Genomic DNA, 22713 nt, shown 5'->3' on the forward strand with positions numbered 1-22713 from the left:
GTCATCAATCGATTACAAATTTATTAAGATTCAAAATCACCATTGAAATCAAATAAATTGGTAGGGATAGGGGTTAACGCACTTGCAGGAAAAAATAACGGGTTCTACACTTCTACGTAGTCATACGTCTACAATCCGATAGGCCTGCTCCCATTAAGTTTCCATTTTAAAATAAATCCTACTGTTCTTATTACAGCACTCCAGCCATTCAGAAGATGGACCAGTGAGGCGGAAAAGTAATCTGCACAATGCACAAAACGTCGACAGTGCCGCAATCAATAGTTATGGTAAAAGATTTTTACTCAGTTCAGTACACATTGTATCCTTATTGTATCCTTATCGAATCCTTATTTATTTACAGAGCAACGAGTGAATGGAGAAGTGAATAGAACCAAAAAACAGTCATTTTCTGAAGTGTTAGCCAAAATAAATCAAGAATATGAAACTGGACAGCAAAATGCACAAATAGAACAATCATGGATTTATTCCCTCTGTATGAGGTGTAGAGTAGAATATAGTACACCCTCTTGGGAACCACCAGGATGGCAGAAAGTTTGCCCTTATCCTCTGTGCCCCCCTTATAGGCAGTTTGCAAGAATCATATCCATAATTTTAATTGGTAAGTCAAATAAGTTATATGATTCACTTGAAGAAACGTTTTATTTTAAGCCTTTCTCTGTTTTAAAACCCGACTTAATCCACCCAAAGTATATGGAACCCTTTTTACACACACCCACACACACACACAAACACATGGGCTGCGAAATGGTGAGTTGACGTCTGGGAAGGAGCGACCTATACAGCTCTGGTCCTCACAAGTCCCAATCTCACGCTTCCACGGGTCTTCCGATGACAATTGACCGCCAGCTAAGGGTTTTGTACTTAGCTGGTATTGCAGCCTGGGCACTGTTGTCCTTCTGACATCAGCTAGAGTGAGGGGGTGCGACCAAGGGGACCATCGTCCCTAACCCCTAACCCCAAGGCGTTAAGCGACCCGTGCCGAGGGGATGCATGGCCAGGGGGTGAAATAATGAGCTAGGCCTTTAACGGAGCCTGTGGGGTATCTGGGCACCCACCACAGTAATTGTCCCTTACCGCGTCATGCTGGGCTCTGGCGTGGTGGACCTCTTTTCCCGAGCAACTCGTGGGATCAAAATGGAAAACCAAGTCAATTCTTCCTCAATTAATGGTAGTGGTGTAGGCGACAACCCCTTCGCAAGAGGTGGGTTGTTTAGGTCTCCGCCTAGGAGGCCAGAGGCAATAGTCGGCAGCTCGGTGCGCAGCGCCAGCGTGGGACACTTAACCTTCTCTTCGGCTACGCCGGTAGAGATTATGGACGGCCCGTGGCTTATGAGGGCGATGAACCGAAAACGCGATGGGCTTTCGGCCTTCAAGATGGCGACGGAATAGCTGGACGCCATCATCGAAGCATAATATCAGTAAGGACCTCAAGAGAAGCTTGCTGAAACTTCGAAAGACGATGTTGGACGCCAAGCTGGAGAGGGCGATCGGGACGGGCAAGTGTAAACCCGTGAAATCCTTGGAGTCGATGTCTACCCAGACTGAGGCCCAAGAATTCGCGGACTCGGGCATGGTCGAATCGACCGAGGGCGTGCCAGCGAAAACAGTGGTGCCAAAGTCTACCCAGACTGAGGCTCAAGTATTCGCGGGCACGTCGGGGGTGACTGCTTCAACTGAGCAGACACAAAAACGGGGGAGACAGTCTCCAGGGGATGAGCTCCCTGGGTGCTGCTCCAAAACGCGGAGGGTTACTACTACGAACAAGGGTAGTGGGGCTGGGAAGCTGAACCCCGGCCAGGTACCTCCAAAACCGGAGGAGGAAGGACCTGGAAAGACGGTGGTAAGGGGTTACGGCAGGCTGAGGGCTCTCAGTCACACCAGACCAGGGAAATAGAGGGGGGTGACGCCTCCTGGACCTTGGTCAAGAACAAGAGGAAACCAAAGACGTCAAAGGCCGAAAAGAAGGCCCAGGCGATTGAGGGTACCACGAAGTCTAGGGTAGGCGCCAATCACTCCAGGGGCGATGCCCTAGTCATCAAGACGGACAAGGCTAAGTACTCGGACGTCTTGAAGGCGATGAGGAGTGACGTCAAGCTCGGTGAACTCGGCGCCGACGTACGTCGAATAAGACGTACCCGAACGGGCGAGATGATCCTCGAGCTGAAGCGGGGCGTCTCGCAAAAGGGCGCCGCCAACAAGAAGTTAGCGGAGGAAGTCCTAGGCGAGACGGTCAAGGTTAGGGCACTCACGACGGAGGTGAATCTAAGGGTTAAAGACCTGGACGAGATCACCGAAGTCGAAGAGCTCGTCACGGCACTGCGGCGACAGTGTTAAGTTGAGACGCCCACCGCAGCCGTTCGGCTACGAAAAGGTCCGGCAGTGACGCAGGTAGCATTAGTTCGGCTATCTGCAGCGGACGCCTCCTAGGTAATCAAGTTAGGGAGCGTCAAGGTGGGATGGTCTTTGTGCCCTGTGGGCATATACGAAACCCGAAGTTTGCTTCAAGTGCCTGGAACCGCACAAGCAATGGGGCTGCAAAGGCCCTGACAGAAGCAAGCTCTGCCGACGCTGTGGATTGGAGGGACATAAGGCACATTGCTGCACGAACCCTCCCAATTGTTTGATTTGTTCCAGCAACTACCTCGGACAACCTAGTCCGGAGGATGTGTAAAGATGAAGTTGGCTCAAACGCCAAAATCATGACTGAAGAAGGTGTGTGCCGACTGAGAAGCGGCTTCAACAGAAAACTGCGAGAATTTCTGCGAAATAACGATTCATAATTCGTTTCACTCATTCATATCACTCAATAATATAACTATTGTTCCATTCTTAGAGAGATTTTCGATCCAACTAAAAGTTAAAAAAAATACACGCATTTGAAAGTGCCCCATTTTTAAATGATCTGGCCTTTATTCAATATCAGTATGCAAAGCACAGCCATCTACAAGCGATTTCATAGTACGATAAATTTTCAGATCGTCAGCACAAATCAATTCTGGCAATAAAACTTATAAATTTCTTCCTAGTCCATGGGAACCGCCTGTGGGCCAAAACAGAAATTACGTGTTTGAAAAGAGAGAGTATTGATGGTGTGATTGATCTGCTTATTGACGTAGAAGGTTGGACCGTATCTATAGCATATCTAGGGTAACTTGATGAGGATGGCATTAAGTTTAACGTAGCATAATGATAGAGCATCCAGAGTCCAGCGTACTGGGAGGTGTGGGTTCGATTCCCACAGGTAGGCAGTGGATATTTTTGCATATTTCATAAATATTCTATTCATCGAAACACATGTTTCCGATCTTCAGTGTATCGTTTTCTACATAGTTTATGGGAACGTATCATATTTTTCCTATTCTCGGTGCATCGTTTTTATGTTAGTACAATTTCTAATTTCAGGTTTATTATTATGGACAACCGCTTACGTTATAATAGGAGATTCTGCAGCGCCAGGTGGACAATTATTCCAACTGGCGGTGTTGACTGTAGCAGCTAATTTTGGAGGATTTCTAATATCGCTAACTACGTTACCGCCTCTCATTGGTATGCTGTTGGTTGGCCTTCTGTTCCAGGTAATGTAGCTTATTCGCCATATCTATTTAGCTGTGCATAATCCTAATATAAATTATTTATACTGCAGAATGTTGGATGGGTCAACCTTGATGGCGAATTTACCAAAGTTACCGCTGAGCTAAGAAAATTCGCGTTGGTTATTATTCTAACACGTGCTGGCTTGGAAATGGATCCCAAAGCATTCAAAAAGGTGTATGTCACTATATTGAAGCTAGGTCTTATTCCGTGGACTGTGGAAGCTGCACTGATTGGCGTATTAACCCATTATTTTCTTGATCTTCCGTGGATGTGGAGTATGATGTTGGGGTCAATTATTGCTGCAGTTTCACCTGCTGTAGTAGTACCTTGCCTATTTAGACTGAGAACCAAAGGCTACGGCGTTGCCAAAGGTATTCCAACACTCATCATTGCAGTCGCCGGCATTGACGATGCAGCATCGGTCGCAGTTTTTGGAATCATTTCGAGTATCATGTTCTCATCGCAAGGATTAGCATTCCAGATTGCCCAAGCTCCAATCTGCATTTTTGGTGGTCTTGGATTTGGGATATTTTGGGGTTTTCTATGTAAATACGTTCCGGAAAAAGGAGATGCCTATGTAGTTCCTATTCGTACGCTGATGCTGTTAGGGGGAGGCTTACTAGCAGTATTCGGTAGTGAAAAAATTCACTTTGAGGGGGCCGGCCCCCTCGGAGTGGTCTTTGCAGCATTTACAGCCTCGTATTTCTGGTGCGGAGATGGATGGGATCTGGAAGATAATCCAGTTGCAACAGCATTCGAAATATTTTGGATGATTTTCGAGCCCATTTTATTTGGAATAACTGGAGCATCCATCAAGGTAACGTGTACAATAATTCCACTTTTTTTTTAACAAGCCTCAACTATTAAATGCCATGATATTATGTTGTGGCAGACATCTATCATTTCCAACTTGCATAACGAATTGTGTTTGCTAGTTTTAACCAAATATGTTTGATCGAGTGTTATCATATTTTCACACTCGTCATCAAACATGTCGAAAAAACTTGAACAATCACGAAGCTATGCAAGCTGGTTTGACCGTAGTGGAATTGTTTGACAAACGGAATAAATGTGGTATGCTTTTTAGGGTCAAAACAACAATATATTAAAAAGTATACCTAATTTATTTAAGTACAATAAGGTATGGAAGGTTTGGTTTTGTTCTATTATTGATAGAATTTATGTGGGTCAAACTCTCACGAACTTGGTCAGATTGTTCAGACTAAATGTCCATTAAATGTGTGGATTTAGTTTGATTTATCAATAAAACGAAACCTTGCAAAGCTGACGTTTTCAATACGTCTACGTCTGTCTCATTTGGAGAATTAAACTCAAATTGAACTTAAAAGTGACATAATTAATTAATAGCGTGCTCGAAAAGCAAGATTATTTTCAACAGATATCGAATATTTTTTTATAGAATCCTTACTGATCTTGCTGAGTAGCACCTGCCATTCATATGACCGGTTGATTTTTTTTATTTCCGCACTGCCGCTTTTAAGTTCAATTTGGGAAATGAGGCAGCCTTAAACAATATATCATTTATAATAAACTTTATATTTGTTACAGATTCATGAATTAGATCCACATATGGTAGCAATAGGAACTATCATAATTTACGTATGTATTATCATTCGGATTGCCACGACTATTGGAATTGCCTTTGGTGATAAGCTAAACGTCAAAGAAAAGGTAATTATTTCTATAATTACGCTTTTTCTTTTTGTCTTTCATCTCAATATCAACAACTGTGACACTTTCTTATAGAATAGTATTCATACTACCACTAAGGATATTTTCGATCATTTAGTAATATGTGTTCGATCATTTAGCAGTTTACCAATAGTGGACTTCTAGTGTGAAGGTTTTTCTGCAACTCTACTCAATAGTTCATTGTTTGAATTTTACTAATAACGAAGTTACAGCGCTAGTTGCAGTAACTTAAACTAAATAATTGATATTTTGTTTAATCAAAGTTGATTGCCTATATTCCGGGTATTAAACCACCCGATTTGGACATTAATTTACAATGTTCTGAAAACTCATGTGTGAATATGTACATTATGTGGAAGATATTGATATGAAAAATGTATTGGAGGTAACAACTTTCCCTTCGTCGTGGGTATTATTATTTAATATAAGTTACTGCAACTAGCGTTTTAATTCCGTTATTAGTGGAAGTCATTAGAAAAATCATTGAACTCTACCGCCACCCCTATAATGGCTCACGAAGCTTTCGTAGCTCAGCCACCACCTACGTATATTAACATTGTAGCGGAGTTGTGTCTTAGCTCATTTGACAGGAGCGATCGCCCGCAAAAGCGAATGACCGTTAAAAAATGTGGGACAATCAGAGAGCGCCAGTGACACGTCGGTTCGTCGGTGGTCAAACTACGAACTGTTAGGCAGAGTTGTAGAATAACCATCCCACATAAAGTCTACATACAATACATTTTGAAAGTCTGCCGCTGGAATCCGTTATTCACAATATACTAAATGATAGAACCCAAATTATTGAATGATCGAAAACATGCTTGACAACCACAGCAAGGTTTCTAGGCCAAATGATCCATTTTTGTATTCGTATTTCTTCGTATTTCGAGGTTCTTCTACCTAGGGATGTCAAGGAAATTTATTAGATCAGACGGAGATACCAACCCAGCTACTTTTCGTTTTGTCAAATTGACGGTACTCAACTGTTTGCAAGTCAAGCACAGAGAACAGACATGGATGCTCGAACAAAATTTCGTTAAAAACTTGTGTAAAGATTCAAATCGCACCTCAGCGCCGCTAACGCAGGCTGCCCGACATAAAAACTCAATCTGACTAAGTGATGGCGTTGGCATACACTACATAAACAATGTAGTGCTGCCACCTAGGAGCGAGCCTAGGAGCAATTCGGAATGAATACTAGCGCTAAAAAGTAAAACACACAAATACTAGAATTTTTATAACAACGGTTCAAGTATTCTTGACCGATGCACTATCGTTTGCAACCATAAACGAGGTAGGGCTTTAGGACCCAATTCTAAATCAGTAAAAATAATATTTTTGTGTTTAAGACATTTTAAGGCAAATTTTGGGCTGTGCAACATTTCAGAACGAATGAACCATCAGCCCAAAACGTCAGCCCCATATATTGTCAGATTTTCTGGACATGATACACTGCGCGGCGTTTGTAATGTTCCCAAATAAGTATTTGCACAAAACTTCACGCGGCGAATGACTGTCGAAAGGTACGGCCGCGGCAAACGATACACCGCAATGCTATTCACCCATAAAAATCAAGTAAACGGGCTGCAGAAAGCGCGGCGGTACCTTTCATGAAGGGTTCGCCGCGTGCAATTTTGAGAAAATCAGGTAATATTAACTGTCAAAGGTTGAGTCAAGTGCCCTGCGGTGTTTTGCTAGTGCGTTTGAATCCGTACGTCAAACAAGACCGAAAATATCAAGGAAGCATTTTTCATCTATTTTTCAATTTCAAATTAAACAATGTTCTTTTAGATTTTTGAGTCGAAAGAAAAACTGACATGTTCAGGATGATTACCTTCATCGTTCCCTGAAAGAAAATCGAACATCGATTCTTCATTTTAGGACCCAATTCACTTGGTTCACCTAACTTAACATAACGCTTCAGATTGAATTTTTTTCATTAATTTCAATTTTTCGAATAGCCTAGTAGCCTAGTAGCAGTAGCCTACCAATCGGCTAAGAATAACGCTACGGATTATCTGTTCTAATAGTTAAAGTCCATCATACAGGTTGCCCCTAATTTACGGTGTCAAGCACTCAAGCTTTTCGTGCCTAAGAAAGAATGATTAGGGGGGTCTAACAAGAACGTAACCTCCTACGTAGCATGCTGTTAATGCACGAAAACGGATTTCCGGATAAACTGATACGGTTGATCAAGTTGATGATGGATCGGGTGATGTGCGTAGTTCGAGTTTCAGGGGCATTCTCGAGTCCCTTCGAAACGCGCAGAGGGTGAGGCGAGGCGATGGTCTTTCATGTCTGCTATTCAACATCGTTATGCAGGGAGTAATACGAAGGGCAGGGATTGACACGAATAGTATGATTTTCACGAAGTCCGTCCAATTATTTGGTTTTGCCGGCGACATTGATATTATGACGCATCATGGCAGGAAATCATACGTACTTTGGACTCCGCAAGATCGAATAGAGTTCGCCGCCGTACCAAACTGACTATCTACAAAAAGCTTATTAGATCAGTAATTCTCTACGGACACGAGACCTGAACGATGCTCGTTCAGTGTATCTCCCAACCTCCAGGACGGGTTCCAACCAGATTTGGTAAACATATTCTCTATTTTTGAAAGATGTTTATTGAAAAGTTAGAAGTGCCATAGAAATATATTATAGATCGATCTAGGATACAATTCGATGCGCGGTAGATCTATCTCTGTGGGATATTTTAAATGCATAATTTACTTGTTAATTCCGAGCAAAGCCGGGTACATAGGGTAACGGTACCAATAGTGGAGGTATTAGTAGATACACAAAATATTTTTTTAAAATTGATAATTATGGGAAATTTACTGCTTTATTATCTTAGTCAATAGATAAACTGATAAATTTACAATGATATGGAAATGCTAATATCATCTTCCAAACTTGGACGTACATGTTCATGATAGCATTAGAGGCGAAAGTATAGAATTGATAGTTCCGTTAGGATACGGCAGGCATGAAGAATGTTTTTATATAAGTCGATTTGAAAGCGAGCGGAGGGCAATATTTGTGATGGCACATATCACACGACCTTCCTTCTGCCAAGCTCCCGTATGAAGGGGGAGGGAAGAATATCAGTGTGGAAGCTGATATATCTCCACTGGCAAAAGGAAGGTGGTTTGACTTGCTTATATGCCATCGCGTGCGGAAGGATTTGCTATCGACGAGTACTGTCTTCAAATTTCTAATATGACATCAGCATTTAGTCGAATAGGATTTTTATTGCACAGTTCTGTTTTCTCATTGCGTCCGTCTCGTACGGACGCAATGAGAAAACATGTACGTCCAAGTTTGGAAGATGATATTAGCATTTCCATATCATTGTAAATCGTTTAACTTCACGTAGAAGTAACACACACGAAATCATTAATTTACTGATAAATTTGCTAACAAAAATGAGATAAATGTCATTTAACATCAACAATTACCAAATATTGCTTGCACCACTATGGGTACACTGTTGCTTTAGTGGCGGTAAAAATTAATTATGGTTCCTATAGTGGTGCTATCCATTGGTTTCTTATGAGACTCGCCACTATTGGTACAGTTGCACCACTATAGGTGCAAGGGAGTCAATTTTGTTAAGGAAAATCATTGTTTTCAATAGTTTTTCAAGCGAAATCTTAAGGTAAGTTGAATTTAACAGGATATTTGAAGCACGACGCATCAACTGAAACCATCGTAAAGTCTATAAATATGATAAATCTCATTAAAACCCCACTACCTCCACTATTGGTGCTACCTCCACTAAGGGTACGGTTACCCTATCCAGTTTTCCGCGAGCGGTAATGGCCGCCAACCTGCCTGCGGGTGAGTCTCTGATGCAATAAGGTGCTGATGAAGTTAATTTAACCCTCCTTATATACCACATTGATCAAAATGCTCAGAACGGTGGGTGTAGTTGACCTCCACAAATGTCAAATCAGAGACTAGCCCGCAGGCCAGCTGGCGGCCATTACCGCTCGCGAAAAACTGGATAGCTAGTTATATTATAAACATAATATACGAATGAAACTATTTATGTAAAAAATATACTACGAAAGTAAATAATTGGCAACTTGGCTTAGAAACCTGCGGTAGTACTTACGAACATTTCGGGTAGGTCACAATTGATGGTCATCGGTAACATATAATCAAGTTATTAGTGCTGCTTCTTAAATAGATAGTCTTCCTAGTTGATAATCTTCATGTTGCAGATTTTTGTAGCAATTTCTTGGATGTCTAAAGCAACAGTACAGGCTGCACTTGGACCAGTGGCACTGAAAGCAGTCTCCCAACAGCATCGCTCTGAGGAGCAGCACTTAGCAGAATTAGTGAAAAATTTCTGCATCCTCAGCATAATTCTATCTGCTCCTCTGGGGGCTATTCTGATATCGATAAGCGGTTCCAAGTTGTTGACAAAGACTAAACCCATGCTGGAACCTCCAGAAGGTCAGTCGATTTTAATCAATACTTGCATGATCATAAATGGAACATTATTTTTATATTTTTCTAGGCTGGCGAAGAAGTCATCGCCCATCACTACACGACATCAGTATTATCGACGAAGAGGAAGAGCGTGAAGATATTGAAGGCATTGCTGATGAAGATACGGCTGCCAACACATTATCTAACGCTCAAGCCTCTGTGTTTTCTGTCACAAAGTAAAATTTAATACAGTTCAGTATCAGAAAAACACACATTCTTTACAATTATATTTTATTTAAGGTTCTAGAAACCATCGGACCCTGCAATTACACTATCGCACTAGAGTATACATACAGTAGTTCAAAAAATGATGCACATACACCATCATCTGGCTGCATAGTACAAAAACTTTACACGATTCTAGCCATACCAAAAACACCATCCAAACATAAAATACTTGAAGTCTTATAATAAAAAAAACATTCAAATGCAACTATTGAAAATGTTCTTGTTGAAAGAAACTTCTTATAACAAAAGGCCTTAAATTAAATACAACTCGTTTTTTTTACACATTTGGAATTCATTTATTTCTCGGTTAACCTGAACTTACACAGCTTTTTATATATTATCTGAATCTTCATGGTTTTTGTGATTTTTTTCTTGGGGATAATTCATTATTTTATCGACGCTTAAGGTCGTTATTGACTAAAACCAAACCGTGTAAAACAAACCTTGGTGTACCATAGATTAGCTGAAAGCTCATAAAACTGAAATAAAGAAAAAAAAACAGATTAATCCGCCTAGCGGTGATGAAGCCTTTCTCGTTCATTGTATGTATCGAATGTGTATCGAAATGTATCGAAAAAGATCATTAGGTCTAAACAGCACAAATATAAACTTCTAAAGTCTTGGAATTGGAAGCCTTGGAGCCATTGAAAAAAAAAACATTGTTTTTTTTTCAATTTTTCCCAATATAGAAAAAAAATCAAAAACTGTTGCAATGCATTCAAATGAACGCAAATAAACGTGAATAGATGGAAATAACTGAATCTATCTCCCTAAAGTGCAATTTTAACTTCTCTTATGTGCTTTTCTTGTTTTATAATACATGAGAAATGCACCATCACCGCTAGGTGGATTATTCTGGTTATTTTACCTCCTGTTCCGATACTCGACTTAAAACAAATTCATTTAGTGGCACAGGAGGGATAGAAGCGAATTTATTCCCCATCTGATTCTTTCTGCGTCACCTTCTCCGGGTCCGCGCTTTCGTCTACGTAGTGATTGGTAAGCTTCGTTTACCTGTTCGGCTGTATGTACCGAGGGTGATGAACTAATTAGTTAATTGCAAGCAGCTGGGCCGAACAGAACAACCTCCGAGCGCTCCAATGTTCACGCTTTCTGGCATTGAGGAGCTCATCGTCAACTTCTTTGATGCTTTCGATCCCGTGAAGAACATGGTCAAAGCTGTTCCTCCTACTCTGACTCCTCTCCTGAAGCAGTTGGTGTCAACAATACCCCTCCTCGAGTCATTCGTATCCTTCGATGACTAACCTCGCCGACAAGGATAAGATGATTTCGATTCTACAGTAGAACTGTCTTCCAAAATTAGATATTTTTAAATTTTTAGATAACAAATTACAATGCGATGTTTTTGCTTTATGTGAAATATGGCTAACATTATATGTAAACCTTCATTTTCCTGATTTTAACATCATTCGCCACGATTGGACAAATCGATATGGAGGGGTGCTGTTAGGGATAAAAAACAGCACTCGTTGTATAGAGTCGACATTGCTCCGATGACTGGCAGCGCAGACTATTCGAGAGACTATTCAAGGAAAAGGCCTCAATATCGCTTCGATTTATCTTCCTCCAAACACCGCTATACCTCGTAGAGATCTTTCGCATATCTGCTCGGTTATGCCCGAGCTACGGTTGCTCTTGGGAGATTTTAACTCCCACGGATAAGGCTTCAATATGACAATTTTGAATACATGAGTAGTCACACGAGTGGCTCCTCCAGCAAGAGATAGCCGTCTAGATATTTCCATTTGTTCGAGCTCATTATCGTTAGACTGTACTTGGAAGGTGGTCCAAGATCCCCATGGTAGTGATCATTAGCCGATCGAAGTCGCGAATTTCAATGGATATAATCAATCTGTTCTTATTGGCCTGTCAAATGACCTCAAGAAGCACGTCGATTGGGGAAAATATGCGAAGGCCATTATTGATGGCGTACAGTCAGTAGAAGCACTCCCCCACGAGAAGAGTACGAATTTCTATACCAGTTGATCCTTGACAGCGCTCTTCAGACACAACGCCGGCCGATGCCAAGAGCTTCGGTTCGTAGGAAACCACACAGTTCGTGGTGGGATGTCGAGTGTACACAACTTTATCGTGAGAAATACGTCGCGTTTAAAGAATTTCGGAGTCACGGTTCGATCGTACTTCACAAACGGTACACCGCGCTCGAGATCCAGTTTAAGAATCTGGGTAAAGTGAAGAAACGCGAGTATTTTTATTGAAGGTTTGTTGCGCGACACTTTAATGAAAACTCTGTGGACCGTCGGGATAAGAATGGACAACGCGTCGTCCGTAAACTCGCAGATCGTGAAAGCTCGTCCCGGTGGATACTGGACTTCGCAAAGAAAAAGTTTGTCCGGACTCGGTACCGGTAAAGCAAGAGTTTCGTGGTACTTATGCTGACAGGGATATGGATCGCCCTTTACGATGAATGAATTTTTCCTTACTCTCCTTTCATGTAACAATTTAGCTCGGGGGATGGATAGAATCAGATTCAATTTGTTCAAAAATCTCCCACACATCGCGAAGAGGCGCTTATTAAGCTTGTTCAATCAGTTAGTCCCGGGTGATTGTAGACAAGTGAGGATGATAGCCATCCAAAAGCCCGGAAAACCCTCGTCGGATTGTAACTCGTATCACCGCATCGCGATGCTGTCATATCTTTGGAAGCTGTTAAAGAAGATTATTCTCTTCCGGCTAGACGAATGGGTTGAATCGAATTGTTTGTTGTCAGATGCACAATTTGGTTTCCGAACCGCAGGGGTAAGAGAACGATCGATTGTCTTGAGTTGCTTTCTTCAGAAATTCAGCTTACTTTCACTAAAAACTCAAAGGTGCAGCCCAATCGGGTTGTACGCAAAGGTGACGTAGGACTACGTAGCTATTAGAAATTGATGGTATTTGCCATAATAATTTGTGTCGTTTTATTAACATTGAGCAAACTGCTCGAAAGCCAACTGAATCAAGAAGTCGAATAGTTGTTCTCAGTTGGATGGACTTTGATTCTCTACCCATGGAATTAACATGACTCATCAGCCGCTGAAGCCACTCGACTGGCTTTCAGTCGAGGACATCACAACCCTTACTTTGCCACGTACGCTTACATCGCGGGCGAAAACCAAACGTTGCAAATAAATATATTTGTGTTTGGTTTCACGCCACTTCTGATTTCTGATTCTGCTTATTTCTTCTTTATTTCGGCCATTTTTGAGGATGGTGTCCTCCAAAAAGGTTTTTTTACAAAAGAAAGTTGATCCGACAATCCGATATGAACTTTCTTCAAAGTGCAAAACTCAATCTTAACTAGCAAATTTGATAGCGCGGCGGAGGGAGTTGATGTAATTAATTTGAACGGATGGAATCATTAACAGCAACCAAGCTACCACGCTAAACCCGATGCCGCTGAAACAATCCATTTTCGCAATTAACTCTTTCTTTCCATAAAATGCTGGTCCTGAGAAGAACCAATTTTCTTTTCCCAATGCGTCTTTCTAATTACTAACTGCGTCCAAACGCTTGTCAGCACCTTGCGTTGAAATTGTCCGACTGCCACTTGATGATTTTTCGCTAAACCTCCACCATTTGGAATTTTTTTAAAGCATTGCCACTGCTACCCACGGTTTCGTGCTGCTGTGTCCGCTCCGCTGCATCAAATTTTGTCGAACCGCTCATTCGGCACTTTCTGCGGAATCCCGATCAAAATGGCTCGCGCGAGGCGGAAAGCAGCTTTATTGTATTCAATAAATTAAGCCCGTTAGCCCCGCCCCTTTGTGATCTGTATGGGTGTAAATATAATGTGCACTCATAAAGATTAATGAAGGGGCGTGGCTTATGGAGTTTCTTCATTAGATATAAGAAAGCGGCTTTCCGACGCGCGCGAACCATTTTGATCGGGATTCCGCAGCAGACAACGGACCGTTCGGAGGATGACAAATTCTAAGAATCCTATGAAATTTTTTCGCAAGATTCTGGATTTGGTTATGATATGTTGGTTATCAAAGATGCGTATTGTTGCGAGAAATAACAACAGAAATTTGACTCAAGACGAAGTTTCTTCATGTTACAAAACATTATCTCTTGGCATCTGTCTGTCAGAGCGACGTTCACCGATGGGTGGTTTCTGTAGATAGTTTCCACTGAGGTGACAGTTTCCAGACAACGGACCGTTCGGAGAATGACAAATTCTAAGAATCCTATGAAATTTTCTCGCAAGATTCTGAATTTGGTTATGAGATGTTATTTATCTTAGATGCGTATTGTTGCGAGAAATAACAGCAGAAATTTGACTCAAGACCAAATTTTCGTCATATTACCAAACATTATCTCTTGGCATGTGTCTGTCCGAGCGACGTTCACTGATGGGTGGTTCCTGTAGATAGTTTCCACTGAGGTGACGTCTTCATTGATTTTATACAAAAGCCACAATTTTATAGAAAAGAAGGTTGATCCGACTACCCGAAATAAACATTATTCAAAGTGCAAAACTCAATCGTAAATATCGAATTTTATAGCGTGCCGGAGGGAGATGATGCAGTAAATTTTAATGGATGGAATCACTAACAGCAACCAAGCTACCACGCCAAACCCGATGCCACTGAAACAGTCCATTTTCGCAATTAACTCCTCCTTTTCATAAAATGTTGGTCCTGAGAAGAACCAATTTTTCTTTCCCAATTTTCTAACTAACTGACACCACAATTTGTAATAAATTTTCAGCATCGGCACTGGCGGTGCGGGATCGCCACAGTGCTATTTTTATGTTCAACCCTTTCTTCATATGAAATGCTGGTTCGTTGAGGTTGAATGATCTGCAGCAACACATCGAGCACCACCACCAATGCGATGGGTTTTTTTTTGAAAATGTTATAAGCGCCTCCGTGATGCTGAGTCCGCTCCGCTGCGATCGCTTTGATGCGTCTGCTCTGCGTGAAACCTTGTTCAAACTGAGGATTAGATCGCAAGTGATTGATTTTTGATGTCTGTGCTAGTGATGCATGTACGTGATTGGTTGGTTGACCTATTTCTAAACTTTTTATCAATTATCGATAATAAATAGTTAAAAGCCAGTATTTTAAAATAAATACAAAGAAGCGTTGACTCATCCTTGATCGAATGGTCCAAAAAAAACTGAAAATCCATCGAGAAACGGCTTAGATATTAAAGTTTGAAGTCTATCATATTTTCGTGACGGTCCCCTATTTTCGCAATCGTAAAGTGTACCCCAATATAGAAAACACAGACGTAGTCCTACGTCAAAATAGCCGATGGGCTCAGTGTTTTTGGACATTAAAGAGGCTTTTGATTCAGTTTGCGTCGATGTCTTATCCGACAAACTCCACGCGTGTGGGCTTTCACCGATTCTGAATAACTATTTGTACAATTTGTTGTCAGAGAAGTGTATGAGTGTTTCTCATGGTGACTCGGCAACTTCACAAATTAGTAACATGGGTCTCCCCCAGGGCTCATGTTCAAGCTTCTTTACAATTTCTACGTCAGAGACATTGATGTATGTCTCATGCCAAATTGCTCGTTAAGGCAGTTTGCAGATGATTGTGTTGTATCCGTTTCGGGGCCAACGGCAGTTGATCCGCAAGGACCGTTGCAAGATACTCTGGACAGTTTCTTGGGCTTTAAAGCTGGGTATCGAATTCTCTCCAGAGAAAACTAAGATGGTTGTTTTTTCAATAAAACATAAGCCGGCAAGATTCCTGCTGAAACTTATGAATTTTATTTATAAGGCTTATTATGTATAAAATACATTAGATGTGTATAGATTTTTAATTGACGCAAAGTAAACAATTTTCAGGCGCGAACTTGGGCGCGAACGATACAGTCTTGAAGAAAACCAATTCTTAGCCGCAGTAACAAACACAATTTGGGATTATGGAATACTGGTAAAAGTTCTCGAGGTAATTAATTATATTACCACATATTACTATATGTTTAGTTATTACATCCCTTATTCAGGTTTTCATAATTGTGTTACAGGCAGAATTATCGGCAGCGAAGAACTTGCTCATCAATTGGGCTTATGCGAAAATTCGGCAGATCCACTTTTGACCTTGATAGTCTGATAGAAAGTAGTCGTAAGTTTTTAAAGATCATATTTTTGTAAACCAAAAACATTTAAACACTTAATATTGTAGGATGGCATAATTCAAATACATGGGAAACTAAGGAAGAGGAACTGAGTCGAGAAGGGCCAATTATTTTTGCCACCGTAGCCAGCAGCAGGATAGGATTATGTTGGACCCTCTGAGACGACCGTCGTACATCAAACGGCTCTTCCGTGCCGTTGGCTATTCACCGAATAATGAATAATCACCGCTCACCAAATCCGCATTCGTTCGACCCCGAATTATGATTGCAGAGATATTGGTGATTGTCGATTGTTGGGGGGAGGGGGCATTGGCACGGATGATCCGGCAGATGTACGACAAGGACGAGGCAAATAACTTATCATATTTGAATGGATCAGTAGTAATGTAACCACCAGCGCTTTTGTCGGCGAACGGAGCCAAACATGGAGCCAATTTCTTTTTTAATTTGTGCCACTACATGGGGCCCTCCTTAGTCGTGTGGTAAGACGCGCGGCTACAAAGCAAGACCATGCTGAGGGTGGCTGGGTTCGATTCCCGGTGCCGGTCTAGGCAATTTTCGGATTGGAAATTGTCTCGACTTCCCTGGGCATAAAAGTATAATCGTGTTAGCCTCATGATATACGAATGCAAAAATGGTAACCTGGCTTAGAAACCTTGCAGTTAATAACTGTGGAAGTGCTTAATGAACACTAAGCTGCGAGGCGGCTCTGTCCCAGTGTGGGGACGTAATGCCAATCAGAAGAAGAAGAACATGGAAAAAATCAAAAATGTTTTACTGAAAAACTACGAATAAATGAACCAAAAGGCTATTCAGCATGATTGAGTTAATCATTTACTTTCCCTACTAACATTGCTATTACAAATAGCATTAAAATTCTGAGCATAATTTATTTGTTCCTAATCCGAGACATGGCCATTATACACTATTATTTTCATTACTCTCATTAGTATAATCCATTCGAGCTCCTTAATGTGAATCAAAAGGCTGCACATAAAATTCATCTTGATTATATCGGCAATAATTCAATAACGTTGCACATAGTTTTCATATAAGAAAGTAACTGGTCGTATTCTAAGTGCAGGGCATATATAAGTAATGTGCGTTTTTATTTGAGTGTAGGTAAGGGGGTCGGGGTATGGTTCGACTCGAAATGCACCTTCGGGAAACACATTGTGTAAATGCCATAAACAAATCAACTTTATGCTAACAATAACGGGAACATGGTAGGGAATGTATCCCGAAGATCTCATCACGTTGTACCGAACAACCATTATCTCGGTTCTAGAATACGGTAGTAGGGGAGAACCGGCCTATACAGTTCCAGAGGGATGAGACTTTGAATCCTTACCCGACGAGGGACAAAAGATATTTTAGTTACTAGATAAAGATTGTCGCTACGGTTCCCTTTGTTCTGCTGTCCGAAACATGTGTGGTACATACCTGTCAAATCGTATGGATTTTCCTTCTTTGACATTTAGCTCCCCTATCCTCGCCAGCAAAAGATGTTTCGGACAGCGACGACAGCGACAATCTTTATCTAGTAACTAAAATATCTTTTCGAGGGACGATCTGCATCAAAAAACTTCTGGCAGTCTACCGAACGCGTTTTCTTCAGGTTGCAAATCAAACTCGGCTCGTGGGATATGCTGCCCAAAGCACTCGCGTTTTCGTTACCACTAACAAATTTTGAAGCGGATAAATCTGACGATGTTTCGACTGTGCCTAAGAATCATGGTGTTCTTCAAAATATAACGAATTCCGAACCTCAAGATGGAAGGAATAATATTTTTAATGGTTGTGACACGAGTGTTGTCTCCTTATTAGCTACCACAATTTTTGCCGAGGGGGACTCTTTTAACATAGAAACAAATTCTACAAACAACGAAGAAGCAGGCGGGGAATGTTTTTGCAAAGAGTGGGAAGCAGCAGCAATCTCAGTGATATCGCAGGAATCAATTTATTTATATTTGTACTATTTGCGCGCTTCATTTGTTTGATTTTTTTAATGTTTTTGTTAAAGATTATTCCAATTTAGTTTGTTTATCTCTAGCATCGCTTAATAAACTGGTCAAGCAAACAAAGTTGTGCATTTTTTAATTATATTAACGTTATAACAGCCCATATGGGGTTGTATTTCATTCGGAACTTGTAGCCTTTGCTACATTATGCAAAGAAATGCTCTAATAAAATAATAAATAATTATCGACAACTCATAAAATCTATGACAGTTAAAGCCCAACTACGCAAATTATAGGCCAAGGCAAAGCAACAGCAATCGAGCTACTATAAAACGATAACTCGCGATTGTTTTGTTTTGCTCAATTTCGCGGGATGACGATCAAGGTCGAGTCCAAGGAGATCTTTGGAAAGATTGGGAAAATGAGAGTCGTGGCTTCTCCCGATTTTGCACGAAGAACCAGCCGTCAAATTAATTTCTCGCAATTGTTTGCACAATCTAAAAGGCCGTGGGAAATCCGAACTTCAATCGAATTCGGCGAGGTCCCATTCCCTAATCTGAGGGTTACGGTTTCGCTCACTTTCGTCCGAACCGCAGATATCAGTAGAAGTGTTTTTCTTTGTCCGCGTATCGTTATTAGTTTTGTAAGTTGTGAAAGCAATGTGGCATAATTAAATCCTTGTAATTCTGTTCTTTCTCCTCGTTAGTCTTAGATAATTGTGCAAGAGGTTATATGTAGTGCGTCGTAGGCAAGATTTGTGTGTCGTTAAGAAGTCTAGACCAGGTAATGTGCTAATTGTGCTTTTGTGAAGAAAACTGTGCATTATGCCAATTGTTTTGAATAGCCCAACGGCTATATCCATTTCTTGCGTCAGGTCAGCGGATTCCCCGGGACGAAAGATCCCGGCAACCGTCAAGGCGTCCGTAGGGAAGCGAGCCGTCCACAAATCGCTTAGACGGGGAATTGTGGTCGTCCATTGCCACATCGAACACCATTGATCGAGTCACGTGGAACAAGCCAACCGCCACTCATTGGCCACGTGGATCTCATTAATCGCTAGCCACCGCCGGCGGTAACAGCAGCGCATCAGGATCAACAGCAGTCGATCATCTGGTGAGTCCAGCCTTTTGGTTTTTGCTTGGCGGGTGCTACAAATAATTATTAATATTATTAGATTAATAATACATAGATGCACCACTCAAGGTGAACACCAGGCAACAAAATAGTAGCACTGTTCACACAGCTAGCGGACGTTGGGTGAATTAGTTGCTCCCTGCTCATTTCACGCCAACAAGAAATAAATCGAATTTTTTTTTTCAATTGAGGCTATTTGTTGAAATAATTTATTATACTTTTCTAATGTCGAATTCGTTAATTCCCAGTTTCAGTTTCGCAGCAGCTCCAACAAAGCTTCTGTCGTTTTTTATTTACACAAGTTAAATTTAGTTTAGCACTAGTCTAAACCCCAAAACACTTTGCACTGTGTTATTCCCCAGTTTAGCAACTGATTCACCAAAACAACTGTGTTGCAACTTCCAAAACCATGTGGGTGAACAAACAAGTAGAAGGGAAAACAATCCACAAAAAAGACAATCTTTCTAGACTTGGTACAAAATACCTGAGAACCTTGTTTGCGAAATATTCATAAGCATAATTTAGGATTTTCCCTCATGCGAATGTGTTTTAATGCAATTTGGTCGGGGTTCAGCCAAAACGCACCAAGTGCCAACGAAAAATTAACGATTTTTCTGCTCAAACTTGCGTTTAGCAGATGTAATTGATCGTAAATCGTATCGGATATCCCTCAACCTTATAACTGAGGATATCCTACTGCAAATGTACTTTTAAAGTGATATGCAACTATTTCCGTTGTCCTTTTACGAACAAAATATCACAAGTCAGTCGAAAAGCCGCTTGGTGCGGTTTGGCTGAACCCCGACCATTTAGAAGTCTGAAGATATTTAAGAATTTCTTTTGGAAATCTCTAAGAAAATACCGTTGGGAATCTTTGTATACAGTCAGAAAAATACAGAATCGGAATCAGAAATTCCAAAAAGATTTTTTTTTCTAGAATGGTTTCAAAGTTCATCTGGAATTCGTTCAAAAATTCTTCCATAGTTTGTTTTGAGAGTTTTTTGAAGAATTATTTCGGAATTTCTTCAAGAATTCTTCCAGAAAATCATTATAAAATTCTTATAGATTTTTTTCGTGAATTCTGTCATGATTTCCTCCCAGAATTCTTCATGAAATTTCTTCGAAAATTCTTCCAGGAGTCTTTTCTTGAATTATTCTATGTATCCTTAATGAATTCTTCCAGGAACTCATTGGGAAATTCTTTCAGGCATACATTCTTCAAGAATAATTCCAGGCTATGGCATATCCTTTTACTTATTTATTCAGAGCTTTTGTAGAAGCCTGATTCACTTCATAATTTTTATGAACCCATAATGCTTGAGTAGCCCAATATTTCTGTCCAAAAGTACATGGCTCCATTGGCGTAACTACAGGGGGCTAGGGGGAGCTATAGCCCCACATGGCACATAACTAGCGCTCTGATCATATCTGGGCGTAACTGCAAATAATAAATTCTTATCATCTCTCTCTACAGTGAGTTGAATATATTTTATCATGTTTCTTAAACTTCGAAAAAATGATATATCTTGCTAAACACGAAGGATATTACGCTCCCTTTATTCTCAGCCACACATATAATTGCTTAAGGTGAATTGCGTACGAATCTAATTTCTAAAGTAAATTACACTTACGGAGGCACATAACGCCAAAACACAACTCGTATTCAGTACGCACAAAAATGCTAAAATGAGAAATGAGCCAAGGTGAGCGATAGGACGGGTATGGTTACAGTCATTTTGGGACTCTGTCGAAATAAATGTTGGAGTTGGAACAGTATTTTCATTCTGATTCAATGCTGATTGAATAAATAATAGAAGAGACAGACTAACAGAACAAATACAATAGCTGAGATTTTGATTGAATAAAGAGAATTCAAGTAAAATAATAAACTGCCTGTACTAATTAGACAACATGAAAAGACAATTGTTTAACTTGAGCAGGAGACACAGGATGCAAATCTTGACTTTTATTTATCAGCAAATCATCAACTCTTTGAGATTTTAATGGTTACATTGGCTTGCATTGCATTGCGAGTATGACCTATGACCTCGAGCTTTCCGACATAACCCTTAAAGATGCATGGCATTTCTGAAAGGATTGTCAAGATAAACCTTTCGATATTGTGATAGCTGAGTACAACGTATCGTATGCCTGTAAAAGCAGACATTTTGAAGGCATTTCTTTCTGTAGATTTCTCTGGTAAAGTATTCAAGCGATGTTGCTGCTATTTCCCGAAAACTTTGAATTTCCAATTATCTTGATAAGCCGAAAAAAAAATTCCATAATGCTTGAAATCCGAAAAAAAGCTCGGTAAACTCTGAAACTTCAAGGTGAGATAACTAAAATGTAAAAACAAAATGTAGGAACACCGTCTTCGACCAGAAGTGGTACAGACTGAGCACTTAACACTTAGCATGAGACAACGGACAGTACACATACCACCCAGTGGACCAGTGGAGAATCGGTCGAAAAACCTAGGTTACCTACGCAATTGCTGTACGGCCCCAAGCATCTTGAAAGGAGGCTTCCAAACCTCTTGAAAGGAGGCTTCGGAACCTTTTAAAAGGAGACGTCCAAGCCTTTTGAAAATATCCGAACCTCTTGAAGACAGGCTTTCAAGCCTTTTGAAAAGGGCTTCGGGAGACTTCCAAGGCTTCGGGAGGCTTGAAAGGAGGCATCCGAACATCGTAAAAGGAGGCTTCTGAGCACCTCCCAAGCAACGGATAAGATGGGATGTTTTGGATTAATCTTGCATTTTAAGTAATTTTTTGTATGGCTGGAGCGCAAAAGTGTACTTTGAAGTTCTGTTAAGGTGTTTGAAACTCGATATGAGCCAAGAGTTAACTTATTGGTTCGGTTAGGTTTAAGTAAAATGTGAACTTTTGGTTGCTTGGGCTTGAAAGGACGCTTCTAAGCACTAGGCTTCCGAGCCGCTTTAAAAAAGGCTTCCAAGCCCGTTGAAAGATGTATTCTGAAGAATTCTTGAAACGAGGTACCCGAGCATTTTGAAACGAAGCTTTTGAGCCTCTTGAAAAAAGGATTCCGAGCAGGGGTTCCGAGCTTATTGGAGGGAGCCTTCCGAACTTCTTGAAAGGAGGCTTACGAGTTGCTTCGGAAGAAGCTCTTTGAAAGGAGGCTTCCAAGCTTCTTGTAAAGAAGCTACTTAGCTTTTCGGAAAAAAGGCCTTCATGCCTCTCAATTGGAAAGCTCCGAACCTTCAGATTGTTGATTTTAGTTCGGAACAAGGTTCGGAAGCATATTATTCAATATTTTGTCTCGATCAGGTAAACATTTTGTCCTTATGATCTTTTGTTCCACAGCCCTTCATACACTGCTCTGCTTGTGATATAGAAGAATCAAAAGTCTTTGATCTACTGATCGCCATGCATATTATGTACAATACAAAGTTTTGGGAAAAGAAAGTTTTTAATGGAATTGTAAT

The 22713-nt window shown here is 40.8% G+C and overlaps 1 protein-coding gene and 1 long non-coding RNA gene across 5 annotated transcripts in view; both read left to right on the plus strand.

The window, feature by feature from the left end:
• The window catches only part of LOC134211806 (sodium/hydrogen exchanger 9B2), a 48206-nt gene extending 37942 nt beyond the window's left edge, over window positions 1-10264 (plus strand). For all 4 annotated transcript variants that reach the window (XM_062689067.1, XM_062689065.1, XM_062689066.1 and 1 more), the window contains exons 3-10: window positions 197-287; window positions 362-619; window positions 3424-3596; window positions 3665-4432; window positions 5185-5307; window positions 9561-9795; window positions 9860-10007; window positions 10072-10264. In XM_062689067.1, coding sequence (XP_062545051.1) covers window positions 197-287; window positions 362-619; window positions 3424-3596; window positions 3665-4432; window positions 5185-5307; window positions 9561-9795; window positions 9860-10007; window positions 10072-10078 — 1803 coding nt within the window. In that variant the 3' untranslated portion in view covers window positions 10079-10264. The remainder of the gene's footprint in view (window positions 1-196; window positions 288-361; window positions 620-3423; window positions 3597-3664; window positions 4433-5184; window positions 5308-9560; window positions 9796-9859; window positions 10008-10071) is intronic.
• Window positions 10265-15899: 5635 nt separating this feature from the next.
• Window positions 15900-16578, plus strand: LOC134215967 (uncharacterized). The gene is made up of 3 exons (XR_009980400.1): window positions 15900-15986; window positions 16066-16157; window positions 16224-16578. It is a non-coding gene; the product is annotated as an uncharacterized LOC134215967 (long non-coding RNA).
• The last annotated feature ends 6135 nt before the right edge of the window (window positions 16579-22713 follow it).

The sequence above is a fragment of the Armigeres subalbatus genome, chromosome 2 (genome assembly GCF_024139115.2).
Source record: "Armigeres subalbatus isolate Guangzhou_Male chromosome 2, GZ_Asu_2, whole genome shotgun sequence".
Classification (NCBI taxonomy): domain Eukaryota; kingdom Metazoa; phylum Arthropoda; class Insecta; order Diptera; family Culicidae; genus Armigeres; species Armigeres subalbatus.